We start from the raw sequence: 15,588 nt of genomic DNA on the forward strand, positions 1-15,588 counted from the left end.
TAGGAAACGGAAGTGCCCCCATAAAACTTACCTGGCTGGAGATCGAAGCAGGGACCTCACACATCGAAGGTAAGCGCATTACCACTGAGCCATCGTGCTCCGTGATGAGGCGTTAGCAAAATCACTTTTAGTATACCTTTTCTAAATGAGTGAGTGTGATTCAATTTTCTCTATTTGCTGGTAGGCAATTCATTTCATCTAGGTTATTAATAAAAATTTGAATAATCGGCAAACATCACTTACTAATGATATAACTATACTAATTCCCTTATTAATGAAAATATGCAGTTTTTTTCTAAATTCATTAAAAATTGGAATGTAATTCGAATTAATTCTGCAACTATATTATATCGTTTCCTTTTTTCTGTTGAACTGGCGCATGAACTAATAACCCTGTTTGCCGTAGTTGTCTCTACTGAAATATCACAAGCTACATAAGGCACAAAATGATACAGTGTCAATGTGCTTATTCCAGTGAAAATATTTTCGAAAGCCCCTGCTGCTTTATGCTCAGTCACTTCAAGTACGAAAAAGAGGTGGATATATTGAACTCAAATATTTATTGGTTATAATTAATAATAAATAAAACGTACCTTATGTTATGTTAAGTAGCATAAACCCTACAACTGAAGTGTACTGGAGAAAAAAATTGCAAAAACCAAATAGGAGAAGTGAGTTTAGTGTATCCATCGCGTTTCGTACTTGGACAGATAGAGGGGTTTAGGGTTTAGATTTCTGGGCTTTCAACATCTATGGCTATTTAGCCCGTCACGTTTGAGGGATGATGTCCCTCGGCGAGCACACTATCCGGGAAAGGGAAGGAAGAAAGGAATTGGGGAAGAAGGTAGTGGCCTGGGACCTATAAGTTAGGTACCATCCGGGCATTTGCCTGGTGTGACCAGGAAAACCTCATTCAGGGTGGCTGGCCTGAAAAAACGTTTTACACTTTTTCGACCGAGTGTCCCCACCGGGAACCAAAGCCGGGACCGCTCGCACCGAAGACAAGAGCGTTAGCGAGCACGCTACGCAGGGCCACTTGAACAGATTTAAAGCAACAGAAGCTTCAAAAAAGATTTTCGGTAGAACAGATACGTTATCACTGTAAGGTTAGACACATCATTTAGTTAAGAAAAATGTGCCATGTGCCAGACGTTTTTATATTACTTAAGACATAATTTATTCTGCTAAATTTATAACACATAGTGTTCTTAATATTGCCTTTCTTAGCTTCACATAAAATCTAATTCTCGCTTTGAATGCGTTCATTATTTATAATTATCTAATATGTAACTCTTAAGAACCTAAAATTCAACAATAAATTCAAACGGTATTCACTTCGTTCTTCTATATCCTGTAGCTAAGTACAATCAAAACATACACAAGAAAAGGTATTAATGGGAATAGGATGTACGGTAATTGACCGTTGTTTCAATTGTTTCAGAAAATTCGACTTTGAACATGTGTTTGAATATCATAAATAGAAGAAATTTACCTACAGCGAGCGGACTGAGTAGCGTAGTTGTTAACGCATCAGTACGGTAAGCCAGGTACCTGGGTTCGAGTTCCGGTCATGCATTTTTTCACTCTTTATATATCACATGTTTGTTTGAACCACAGGATAAAGGAGAGCCAGATGAATACCTTTTCCGTTTATTAACAGGATTGCTGTTCAAGTGGCTTTCATCACAATGAATCTAATTTATTATTATTATTTCTAGGTGCGACCTTCTTATTTATTTCAAAAGCTCTTCAGATTTTAAATACCAAACAAAACTCAATTCTACTTTACTAGACTAGATTTTGCAAATCATAAATCTAAAATGCCTCTACAAGACTTACTTGACAATACCAAATCCTAAACTAACAATGATGACAAGCATTCTGGCTAATGTTCTCTTCCCACATGAGACCAATTCAGCAAAGAGAACAGCACCTTTCACAGAATAGCCGGTAGAGTTGATACTTTGATATTCTGCATAGAATGTTGCCTGGAAGCAAATCATATTATTAGCATTGAAAAAGAAATCTTATCTACTTCGATTGCACTTTAATTTAATCTGCATTTCTTAAATTCTACAAAGCCCTCCCTCGCCAAATTACAAGTTTTGATTAAAATTTAACACTCGAAGCAATACGAAACGGTCTACCCAAAAGCAACATTCGAACCGGCACTCGGGTTCATCAGAGGTTTAGTACCCACTCGGAAATCGAACCTGGAACCGCGCACTCAGAAAAGGGGAATTCACCAAATTACTATATAGGGAAGCAATGTACAGGAACTCTTACGACAAGATGGAAACCTAGTATATTTAAATTTATTTGCCTTGCCAGGGTTCCCACTCATTTGACAAGCAGAAATTCTCCGACTTTTCCAGATTTTCCAGGTTATGAATTACGAATTTTTAGGTCTATATGTAATGTAAAAGGCAACTGCATCTTTCCCGACCAGGGGGATTTCTCATCTACTATGCGTATGCATGTATATATATATATATATATATATATATATATATAGTGTGTGTGTGTGTGTGTGTGTAGGAAAGAAGTTTTGCAAAGCAGAAGTTTTGAATATTTTGTAAATTATTCCCTACCAAATAGTTGGATACAAGAAAAAGAGAAATAGGTTCTAAGAATTAAAAATTCATATTTAAAATTCCGATTTTTCAGATTTTCATGAAATTCCCTAAATTTTCCCAACACTTTATACAAGTAAGTTGAATTCCTTGACTTCCAAGTTTTCCTGATTTTCCAGATCGAGGGGAACCCTGCTTGCAGAACTGGACCAGGCATGCTGGCTTGTGTCGTGTATGACCCCGGGACGATTCTCATAATCACCGTCTCCTTTAGCCTAACCGGCATAACCGTGGGACGTAAGATTTCATTTCATTTTTTCGATGTTGCACCTAACGAATCTTCATGATGATTACCCTTTGAAAACGTCTCCTCTGTCGTTTTGTTTATTCGGAAAAATTACTCTTGCGTACAATGAACGAGGAAGTTCTTGGCTAGGCGAAAGGGAATGTACCAGAAGAAAGGCAACCATTTATTGCTTTTGCAATGACAATAAGGATATACAAGTTTACTCAAGCTGTCTGAAAATGTAAAACACAAATAAAAGTTTTGTTTTAACTGAATTGATGATTTCAATAATTATGATATGTTTTACTTGAAGAAATTAAAATAATAAACTGATTAAACGATTGTAATTAAACTTAACACTTTATAACAGAAGCGTACATAACGGTTGCTTCACAATATTTATATCTAGTTGACATGAAGGTATGAAACAGAAGATTAATCGAATTAAACAACTCGTAAGAACAATTGGGCGGTGTTATGCAAAAACCGGTCAACCTACAAAATTTTAAAAAATGAGTTAACCCTGCTGGAGGGTTCGAACATATGTAAGGAACATACTAAAAAATTCTGGTAACGCGTTTGCGATCGGTCTGCCATCTATGAAGAGAAAAGTCAACCCACATACCTTATGGGGTCGAGAAACCTTTAACTGCGATTTGTCCAAAACTGACTCGTTGTGGGTTGAATGGTTGTTGCATAACACCGCCCAATTCTTATGAGTATTTTAGACGTATTGTTCAAAATCACCATAAAAGCATCTTCATAATCAAATATTTTTCACTCACCTTTTCTAGCATGCCAAGAAGAATTACTCCACCTATCCAAAATTGAATTCTTAGAAGATCTCTCCATTGACTGAAGGAAACTATCAGCCACGCCATACCATATATGACATACACAAGGCACATGGCACCATAAAACTGTGAACAAAACATATGAGAAATTCTTAACAACAAATATTTCTCAACGCCTAAATCACATTAAACTTTGACATTTACAGCACCAGCTGTTAATCTCATTTTTTTATTTAAGAAAGTAAAAGTAAAAAGTGAAATGTTTAAAAAAAAGTAAAAAAATAAGTGGGTAATTTATAGACTAATATACAAATATAAAACTTCTTATGACCACAAAGTTATAACAAACTTGGCAGGTTTTAATACACTTAGTTCATTTGAAATATTAATCTCAAAACAATTATATTTTCTTAAAAAGAGTTATTTTTCAAGACATCTTTTATTACATTAGTGAATTTGGTCCAACCATGTTCTAAAGCCTCAACGCTATCACGGAAACAAGATTCATATTCCTTAACTGATACTCTTAGCTGTCAATATGATGAAGAAAATCAGTGTCCAGATGACTTCAAGAAGACGTGGGAGCAGGCCCGTAGCCAGTCCAAAAATTTAGGGGGGGCCCGGTCGAAGTTAGGGGGGGCCCGACCCAATCATATTATACTTCATCACTATATTATAGTTCATTTGCAGGCCTACCGTGAAACTTTTATTGGGGCCAGCCAAAGTTTAGGGGGGGCCCGGCCCCCCCTAGCCCCCCCGTGGATACGGGCCTGCGTGGGAGTCTCATGGAGCTAAATCAGGTGAATAAAGCTAAAGAGGTTGCAAATGATATCCAAATTAACTGATTTTAGCCACCGCAACGACACATAGTTTCTTGAGGAATAATGACTTATTCCTTCAATAAACTTTTCCTCCTATTACATATTCGTTACTTTGGTTGGTCCAAGTTAGCATACCTTTCTCGGTAATGGCTGTACCGGTTGGAGGATAGTCAATCTGCAGACACCTTTAGCATTAAATTAAAAAAAAAAAAAAAAGAAAGAAAGAAAGAAAAGAAAAACTAGCGTTGTTTATTATTTTAAAACTGACGCTAAAATCTCTACAACCGCCCTTACGCTCTTGACCTTCTTCCAAGGTAGAAAATCGTGTGTTTTGACAATTATTCTTTTTTCTGATATAGAGCAGTATACCTATGTTTATCATACAAATCGTCGCATAATATCGATTTGATGTTTTTACAACTTTGCTGAGAAATTTCCATTCTGATTCACATTTCGCCAAATCAGAAGTTAAGCTTCCTCAAGGCTATATGGTTAGCATGTACGCCGTAGGAGATCAGGATTCAATTTCTAGCCGAGTTCCCTCATGGCTAAGCGGTTAGCGTGTAGGAGACTCGGGTTCGATTCCCGACAGGAGCTCATGTGATTCGGATTCCACGGTAAGCTGTAGGTCCATGTCTCACATAGCCTTGCTGCTGGAAGGACGCTAAACTTCAATCCAACCATACATATCAGAAGTTACACCACTACGATCACTTATAAAGACAAAAGCCTATATATTTCAGACATCTTGAACAGATGATTCTGACATATATCAAGTATGCATTTGATGCGCTCCCACGATGGTTTGACATCAAATTACACATTTCAAACTGAGGTAGATTATTATCAAGAATGACAACTGGCTCCGTTACTTTTCCCAGACGATCTTCTGAGAGAGCCAGATGTTCTTTTCACAACGCGATAATACGATTATTATAACAGCTCTATTCCTCGGCGCGAGACGGCCTACCGAAAGCTGAACCAAGGCCCAGCGACGCCATTTGATATTGCATTCGCGAGAAAGATTAGTTAAATGGTTTTTTGATGTCGACTTACAAGTAATAACGTCATTTGGCCACAACATATGGTGGACAATTAATCGTGAGTAGTTTCGGCACAAATTTTGAATCAGTCACATCAAAAGTAGGTTAGTAATACATAAACAAGTAATTTAAGTTGTTAATTTCAAACTATCTTGTAACCAACATTATTCCTTCAGGAGAATGTCAACTCAAATATTATTAAATTAGTTTATTTTGAAATTACTTTTCCAATGATATATTATTAGCCTGATTAACATACAGTTTAAATACCCATATTCTTTCTTTGAGAGGAAGGTAAGAAGATGGAGACATTCATTAGCTAGAAGAATTTCTATTCCAGATGAACATCGTAGCTCAGGTTGAGCATTTTCAACGATAAGTAAAGTTTTGGAAGTATAGTAGCGTAGAAAGTAGTTTAATGTAATTAATAGGCTGTAGATTAGGTTGCATGTAATACTAAAAGTAGTAGTACTACATGTAGTTAGAAAAGAACTTGGAATTGTAGCGTTAATAGTAGTAAGATGTTTCCGAATAGATTTCAACAAGGTTAGGTTAGCCTGAGTAGGTTGATTTAAATGCTACTTCATATTTCTTCAGATGATACATCAAATCAACATCAAAAGTAATAATAAGTTCAATAGCTTCAACAGATTTGTACTTTATATTAATTTAAATAGTGAACGCTAATTTCAACGTTGCTTTAGCTAAAATATAAAATAATGGCAGGTGAAGTAGTTTGATAAAAAAAGAACATGGCTGCAAAGGGAATACAGAGACATGAGATATCTGGTATAAGTAGTGCATATACAAGTATTACGATTATACAATAGCTCAACGCCTGTCTATATTCAGATTTCCACGCCGGTTGATGCTGACAATTTCATCCACTGACTCAGAAATAAATTAAATAAAGCAATAATACATTACACAGACTAGTAACACAGTCACACAAAAATAATGAAATTCTGTGAACCGGACCCCAAGGTACGGATTCGATGTATTTTGTTACACAAAATCCAAATTTTAAAATCTCAGGACCGTGCCAATTCGTTTTTATGGGCGAAAAAGTGGGGCGTTTTTGGAAAGGGAGAATACATGTAACACAACCAGACCAAAAAAAAAAGTTTTGTGCAGCGGCCTCCAGGGTATGAATTCGATGTATTTTGTTACATAGAATCCAACTTTCGAAACCCCAAGACGATTGACCGTGTCAAGTTATATTTAAGCGACTTTGGATAGGGAGGACATCCTGGGGTTTCGAAATTTGGATTCTGTGTAATAAAATACATCGAATCCACACCTGGAATCGGTGACAATCATCTTATCATATATGCCTTCCTTTTTGACGTGGAGGAGGCGTAACAACAACGGTGAACGAAAGCATTACTGTAGCTATATTCGAAGTCCTACTTTGCTTTTGAGCATACATACAAAATACCTGTAGAGTTGTTATTCATGTCAAGTCTAATTACTGGTTAAATGGATGATTTGGTGTATGCCACATAACTTGACCTTTTATCGTTTCAATGATCAATACGGAGCTACAGAAACAACTGCACTGATTTGAGTTTATCGTCCCGTTCGGCAGCGTGGCTACATGAAACGTGGACTTACCCGAATTACATTAGCTCCTGTCGGGAATCTAACTCGGATCTCTCACGCCAAACGCGCGTACGTTATCTACACAGCAACGAGGAAGTTCAGGAGCGTCAGAAAAAGATACGAAAAATTACCAAATATTTGCAGAGAATTCTGATAAGAAGTGAGAGATGGTTACGACGTTCATATTTTGTGACACTTCATATGGGAAGCTCGGGTCTTCCCATATAGTAAATAATTACGGATCCATTATCAATATATATGCTTTCCATTTTTCACAACAAATCTTCCAAATATTAAAGATAAATGGACAGAATGAACATTACTCTTTCTGCAGATCTTACTATTTATTTGGGGTTTGCCAATATCCAAAAGTATCTCCGTACATAGTTTAACGAATAAATTACTTATTCCTTTTCTCAGAAGGCTTCCAGAAGTTTTGACTTCATAAAATAATCGGTTTAAAATTACCACAATGAATTTTAGTAGATGTCTTTCTTAGAACATGAAACTTGCAGTACATTATCATTTGACAGGCGAAAAATTAAAACTGTTCAAAATGATTTAATATCTTAAGTATTCAATCTTCAGCAATATTTGTGCTTTCAGTAAGGCGCATGCAAATCTAACATATAATCAACAAGCTGGTGAACAAGCAACACCGGTAAAATAAGGGAAATATTAAATAATTAACACGAAATTATACGTATACTGAAACGCTTCACTAATACATTTTTTAAACATAATTTCTGTTGTGATTTTGGTCGTAAAATATACGGAAAATTTTTCACGCTTTCACCACTACGTTTAAAGTTAAAAGTGTACTTAAAAATAGTACATCTTTCTTTTTCTTTTCTTTTTTATTTCTTTCTTTTTAATCGCTATGAATTTCTGCTGCTTCCATATCCTTCACAAAATATTTAAATACAGCTCAATTTTCAACTTGGTGATTTTAAATACATACGCAGATACTGCAGCTAAAGGTGTTTTTCTGCGACCGATACAAAGGAAAATACACAAATATTTATACAAAAACTAGAAAGTTTCGATACCGTAATTGATTTGGAACTAATGAAGCCACCGACAGATAATTCAGAGACAGTTGTGAAATACCCTCGTATGATATACAAGAAGAATGTCAAAATAAATACTTACAGGCAAAAGAGGCCAATCAGCAGCTGACAAATACCCATACACTCCTTGCATTTCAATGTGAACTGATGCATTGAAAGATCGCAGAGCTTCTCCTCGCATTGACAACTTCAACAAATACATGCCATCGGCAGGTATACGAACAATACATGCTTTACCAGGCTGCAAAAATTAGAATCGTGAAATGTACTTAGGAGATTCACCTCAATGAACTGTGTCATACATATACAAGAGTTTCAAGTCAAATTTATTTAAATCTGCGCGTACGTAACAGATGCTATAAGGATAATAAAAGAACGCTGTAAAGTTATTCAAGTTATTCTGGAAGTTTTTTCTTCTCCCTTTCTTTCTTTCTTTCTTTGTGGGGGCACGGTGGCTCAGTGGTAGAGTCTTATCTCTAGTATGTCGGGTTCCTGGTTCGATCCCCGACCAAATAAGTTTGTGGTGGACAACATTGTGTCCGTGGGTTTTCTCAGGGTACTCCCGTTTCCACCCATACTTTCATTCCACCAATTCTTCCATCATCATTCACTTGCTTTTATCATCCGTATTCCTTAGCCTAAAAGGCATAATCGTGGGACATTGAACTCAAAGATTTCTTTCTTTCTTTGCAAATTTCATGATTATATAGCGCTTATCTTAAAGAAAACACTTTTTCACATGCATTTAGTGTCAGCAGACAAAATACTGATGCAATAATACAGTCAGTATATATTTGTGATTTCCAGTCCTAGGAACTAGGAAATATATTTCTGGCGTTAGGCTTCTATGGCCATTTTATCCCGTCACGTATAAGGGATGACGTCCCTCGGCGATCATACTAACCGGGAAGTAGGGAAGGAAGTGGTCTGGGGCCTTTATGTTAGGTACCGTCCCGGTATTTACCTGGCTTGCATAGGGAAAACCTGGGAAAAAACTCACTCAGGATGGTTGGCCTGAAAAGGCTTTTATACCTTTCCGACCGTGTCCCCATCAGAAATCGAACTGATCGCTCGCGCCAAAAATTATTTTTATTAAAGTACAAGTATTATTTACGCTACGTATTGTATCTTAATTTTATAAAGTAAATAAAATTATAGAGAATGTTTATAATTCAAATATGTAGAAGTATACAACTGATGCTATTGTAAATACAAAAAAAACAATTTTAGCCACCCTATAATAATTATATTTAACATCACATTGAACATCATTTTTATTTTAGTACAAAAATTGGCTCATTGAGAAAATTTTCTGTGTATTAGAATAATTTTTATTCGGCGAAGTGTCTTCTCTCAATTTTCTTTATTCATATGGACAACAGTGCATTGTTCTCAGTTATCTCTAGATCCATGGAGACATCCGCGTCCAGCAAGTTCCAGGCGGCATACATTTCAACTGGACAGACATTAGTAATCAATAAGAACGCACCTGCAGACGACACGTGAAACGCGTTAGGCGATCTCCAACACATTGTGTTGTGGTGGACAACATCGTGTTTGTGGGTTTTCTCGGAATATTCCTGTTTCCTTCCACTTTCTCATTCCACCAATTTTTCCCTCAATATTTATTTGCCTTGATCATAGTCTCCCTTAGCCTAAAGGGTATAATCGTGTGACGTTAAACTGAAAAAAAAACATTTTTCAACTTACTGTGCAGCTCGGTATTAGATCAGGAACAACATGCATTAGCCTTTCACATCAATTCGCAGACCGCGCTTTCTTTATATGTAGTATATTATTTTTAGGATTTAGCATTTAGGATTTAGATTTCTGGGCTTTCGGCATCTAAGGTCATTTAGCCCGTCACGATTTGAGGGATGACGTCCCTCGGCGAGCACACAATCCGGGGAAACGGAAGGAAGAAAGGATTGGGGAGGGAAGGAGGTGGCCTGGGACCTATAAGTTAGGTACCACCCCGGCATTTGCCTGGTGTGAATGAGGAAAACCCAGGAAAACCTCATTCAGGGTGGGTGTTACACTTTTTCGACCGAGTGACCCCATCGGGAATCGAACCCGGGACCGCTCGCACCGAAGGCGAGAGCGTTAGCGACTACGCTACGCGGGGCCACTATATTATTTTTATTTGAATGATACATCATTTGTGTGCCCAAATCATGTTATAAGTATGCACAGTCTTTAAACCTGTTTTATTAAATAGTTTACGATAATTGTAATTTATCTGAGTTTGATTCTTACGCACAATTTTCCCATGATAACTATGCGTATGTGTGCAAAATCCTCAGGTTACTTTTCTATGATGTTTCACATCTTTATGATGCGCACTTACTTGTATAAATGCTGACGTTTTACTAGAAATTCTCTTAAATTGTTTATACTCACATTTGAAATTAGTCCGAACAGAAGTAGAACTTTGTCATCCGTCAAATTGCTATATCTTTGATTTGGCCTACACCTAGAACATATAAGGTTGTAGAGGGATTTCTCTCTGATACATTTTAACTTCAATATCTTTGGTTCTTGCTGCTGGGATTTATCCTACGATCTAAATTAACTACTATGACGTAATGTGTCTACTCATTGAATTTACCTAATAACTGTAACGGCGACTGCTGTTGTTTCTGATAAATCAAAACTCTTCTAAACACAGAAGTATAACATTCTCCAGATACATTTTTAGGGTATTTCTCATCCATTGTTAACTATTTAGATCCTATCTTTAAGAAAATCCTGTAGAACACGAAGTATTGATACCGTCAGTAAAACCATTTCCTTGTGTTTATAACTTTTCTTCACACAATATTTAAAACGTATAATCTTTATTAGTATTATTGATCAAAAAGTCTACACTAATGTATCGTTAAGCCTAAAATTATAGTTAATAACTGTTTATGTTATTTACATCATATTTTTTGTATAATTCAGAACAAATTTTTGTACTATATTGTTAGCAACATACCAGGTCGCCTTGGGTAGTTACAGCTGCTGATGTTTTATTCGTTTTTTCATCCTTCGCCGCATGCTCCTGAAAAACAACAACACTTCATGGCATATATGTCATATCATATAGTTCTAAATATTAAAGTTCATTTCAACGGTTTCTCATTAAAAAAAAAGAAAAGAAAAGAAAAGAAAAGAAAAGAAAGAAAAGAAAAAGAAAATTCTGATTTCTCCTACTCTTCAAAAAAATTTCATAACCATTGGAAATATCGATGAATTCTTCTATATTAAGCCGACTTTCTGTTCTGATGATCTTTCTTTGATGGAGTTTTTGCCCTCTTTATTTCTCTCTTACTTTCACACTACCTGAATGTCAGTCATAGCACGGCAAGAATAAGCTTAAAGAAAATATTTGGAAGTTTTATTTGAATCCCATTAGATCTGTACTTAAATCGAAATGAAATTATAAAAACCCAGGTCCACCCAACTGCTAAATATGTTCATACGGTTTTCAAACGGTGAAGTCGTTATTCCTTGCGAAAACTTTTAATGCATTTACCCTCTTAAGCATTTCACTCAAAGTGTATAGTGATAAAAACCTATGTCAATTCAAGTGTTGAAAATTCACTTGTAACGGCTCAAAGGTTTCCTTACTTTTGCAATTTTAAGAAAATAATATGTAAAATTTAAAGAAAGAAATGCCCCTTCCCTTCATTAGAAGCGATATTTTCGAAAACGCTGGAACAGGTGTTCAATTATTTTTAATTAGCGTTGATTACCCGCTTCGCTGAATTGAAATAAAACGGCATAGAAAGTGTCACTGTTCGTCTCAGCGACTCCGAAAACTACGGATTCGGCATTAATATCAGTCATTTTCGATCATTATTATATATCTCCCCCTTCCCCTCCCCCAACTTCCGGGGCTGAATTTGGATTTAAACGCCATCGAAAGTGTCACTGTTCATCTCAGCGACCCCGAAAACTATGGAGTCGACACTAGTATCAGTCATTTTCCATCATTTTCATATACCTCCCCTTCTTCCAAGTTGCGAGGGTAAATTAGAATTAGAATTAAATGGCATCGGAAGTGTTACTGTTCATCTCAACGACCCTGAAAACTATGGATTCGACGACTTTTTTGACCATTTTTAAATACCCCTCCTCTGCGTTGTACCGTCAAAGTGAAATGATAAAAATTATGCCAGGCCGGAACCTGATCTATGTTGAAAATTTGATCGAGATCGGTCGGGTGGTTGAAGAGGTATAAAGTCACAAACATAGTCATTTTCATTTTTATATATTTAGATAGATGATTTTAAATACAGAGTTCCATCTGTGTAACTTGAGGGGCTCCTGGGTTACTCTATTTCTGGCATCATGTTTGGATTCCACTTAGGAGACACATTTACAAATTCTACAGAGCCTACGTTCTCTTTCTTACGGTTACCTAAAATATGTCAAGGCAACGGTGTGGATCTGTAAAAGGAACAAACTTACACACACATACACACACACACACATTCAGCTTTATATACGATTAAGATCTCCAAATATAAAATGGCAACACTTTCAGATTACGTAATCAAGTAAAATAATTTTATAGGTGTTTCTATGAACACTTAAAAAGATCACAAAACATATAATATTATAATTTGTTTCACTCAATGTGAAAATGATAATACTTAAAAGAGTGCAACAGAGTTCTTTCATAAAATATTAACAAGATACCTCTGTGCTGCAGTTTTTTCAGTGGAAATTCAAAATGCAGTTGGCATTTTACAAAACTATACCTTTTAGATGGAAGTTAAAATTTCTAAAATTTATCTGCTCTGATACTTAAAGTAAGGAAGTTCTCTTCTCCGTGATCCCTTTACTTTCATACAGCGTTATTTAATAATCCAGTACTTCCCAAGATTTTTTGAATGCCAACACACTTTACTGAAAGTCCACACATCGCGACACGCTTGTTCGATTTATTAATAATATAAACTACCGATCCCTACCGACGAGAACGTACGTGAGCCGCTCGGAAGCTGTACGAGAGGCATCTAACAAACCAGAAGTGCCGGTGCATCCCTACATTGAATGTGGAACGGCTCTACCTTTACGACTGAGGCGAACCGAAACCCATTATGTACAGAAATAAACGCGCAAAGTGCGTCACAAAGTGCGTCTGTACATCCATTTCCGAAAGGGTTCAGGTCGTCGCTGTCCAGTGTTAGCGAGGCCAAATGAAGATCCGCAGGACAAAAAACTGCAAAATCAACTTGTAGTTCTATCACGAGGAATGCCTGATGCCAATCTACGAGCAGCTACTACCAGAAATGTACAATATCAACACGGTCCATACCCATCAACACAAAGCTACATCACACACTTCAAGGTCGTTCCTCGCATTCTACCGGGATATGAAGACGACTACTGGAACAAATCATACCTGCAAAGTTTCTACACGTAAGTCCAATGCAGTTTTGAGAATTCGGAATGCTTAAACGGACTTTAGGGAAGAGATGTGTGACAACTGTGACTTGAGTCATCAAAGAGGAACTAAACTAGATTCCTTGATAGTTCTCCAACAAAGCCTTATGCAATGGGATCTACGTTGCCGGGCCATCGTTCGGAACCAGAGGAAACAATCGAGTACTGCAGTACCTTGCGCCATAGATTTTCGTGCCTATTTGGCAGGGTTGGCAAAAACCATGGTTTTTATTAAAAAAACAAAAAACCGGTTTTTTTTGTTTAAACCAGGTTTTTTTTGGTTTAAACCAGGTTTATTTGGTTTAAATAATTTGCTCTATATATTCATATCATATATGGACAGAAATAAGTTTGTTTCGCCTTGATATTATTATGCAACAACCGGGTTATGCTGGAAGGGGTCACATAAGCTTAAAGCGGAATAAAAACTGCTTCTCGAGTTACATCCGAGAGAAATTGTCCTCCATTTGAACTCGGAACCAGGACTAATTGGCCACAAATGCGGTACGTCTGCTGACTCACTCACGAAGGAATCCTGATAAAAATACATTGTGCTGATCTTTACATGCTTCTTAATATAACTGTCAAGAGTCATTTCAGAAGGACAAAAAGATACACAGTTGCACAAGTGAAACCATTATACAGAATTACATATGGACAATTTCAAAGTACTACAGAATACAGAAGAACTAATTTAGTTCAAGTTAGTTAACTACGACTTTTATTGGTCCAAATTAAAGAAATACAACGACTTAATTTGCATATCAGTAAGAAAAGTGTATAAAGATACGAATTATTTGAGTCCACTTTGGCTCAGACTCATTTATATATAAATAGATACCAAAGATACTTCTCATTTCACTAAATGCCCCTCGTGGGGTCTGTATGACCCCCCCCCCACACACACACACACAAACACACAAAAGTACGGCATTTCGATGTATTTTATCAATAGTAAACATTGAAACGAAACAATATTTAGAATTTTTCTTTGATTGCAATTACACAACAATAATAACTACAAAAAAATCACAAAACAAACATTTATAAACTTATATATAAAAAAGTTTCTTTTGTAGTATAATCTTTTTGAGTAATGAATGGGGAATTTAGGTCTGAATATAATACGAATAATATACGGGAGTGAAACGTGATAACCCACAAATGTGTGTTCATCAAGATTTTACAAACACTTACACTTTTACGAACATTTTTCGTTTTTTGGTTTAAACCAGCCAACCCTGCTATTTGGTAAGTACAATTTGATCACATACGGAAACATCCTTTGTAATAGTGTAATATGTGGGTTTCTATAAAGCAGTGACTATGTAGTACTGAGCATTGTTGCTGCTGGCGTTGACTGTACAGTATGTTTCAAAATTGATATGCACTAATTATTAAATGTTTCATGACTTTCACATCCTAAAACTGTGCAATACCTCCCATGGAACTGCGCGACACACTGGTTGGGAACTACTGTACTAACCCACCATATTAAAACTAAAAAGGTACTATTTCTATTAAAAGTGTGTTGTTCATAATTTAATAGTGGTAGAGACTTACGCTAATTTATGGTAGAATATCGTATACAGTTAATGGATAATTAGTTATAAGAATGAAGTTAAAAGTCATTATATATATATATATATAAAAAAAAAAGACTTATTCATGTAAATAAATTTGTAAGATCTTTGTGGTGAGCGTAAAGTAGAGAATTAGGAATAAGTCATTATAATGATAGTTAATACTATGCTGTACTCTGAAAAGATAAAAACTGGTTGTCGTGAGACTTAAATTCAATTCGATGAATGATTGACCATATCGATGTGTTAGTATGACTGTACGACGAGCGTATGAATAGTCTATGATCAACCTATGATCCTGAGTGTCCTTTGTTTTTACTTTTTGAAAAAGCAGACTGTCGACATGGATACAAGAGCATCTACTTCTGCATAAGAAAAAC

General features: G+C 36.1%; 1 protein-coding gene across 1 annotated transcript in view; it reads right to left on the bottom strand.

Moving 5' to 3' along the window:
- The window catches only part of LOC145685941 (transmembrane protein 87A-like), a 70,068-nt gene that overhangs the window by 38,045 nt on the left and 16,435 nt on the right, over window positions 1-15,588 (bottom strand). The window contains exons 7-10 of the mRNA XM_081758716.1: window positions 11,167-11,232; window positions 8,272-8,430; window positions 3,645-3,779; window positions 1,840-1,988 (exon numbers count right to left, since the gene is read on the bottom strand). Of these exons, the coding sequence (XP_081614842.1) occupies window positions 1,840-1,988; window positions 3,645-3,779; window positions 8,272-8,430; window positions 11,167-11,232 (509 nt within the window). The remainder of the gene's footprint in view (window positions 1-1,839; window positions 1,989-3,644; window positions 3,780-8,271; window positions 8,431-11,166; window positions 11,233-15,588) is intronic.

This window comes from Thermobia domestica, chromosome 5, assembly GCF_964235325.1.
Source record: "Thermobia domestica chromosome 5, izTheDome1.hap1.1, whole genome shotgun sequence".
NCBI classification, from domain to species: domain Eukaryota; kingdom Metazoa; phylum Arthropoda; class Insecta; order Zygentoma; family Lepismatidae; genus Thermobia; species Thermobia domestica.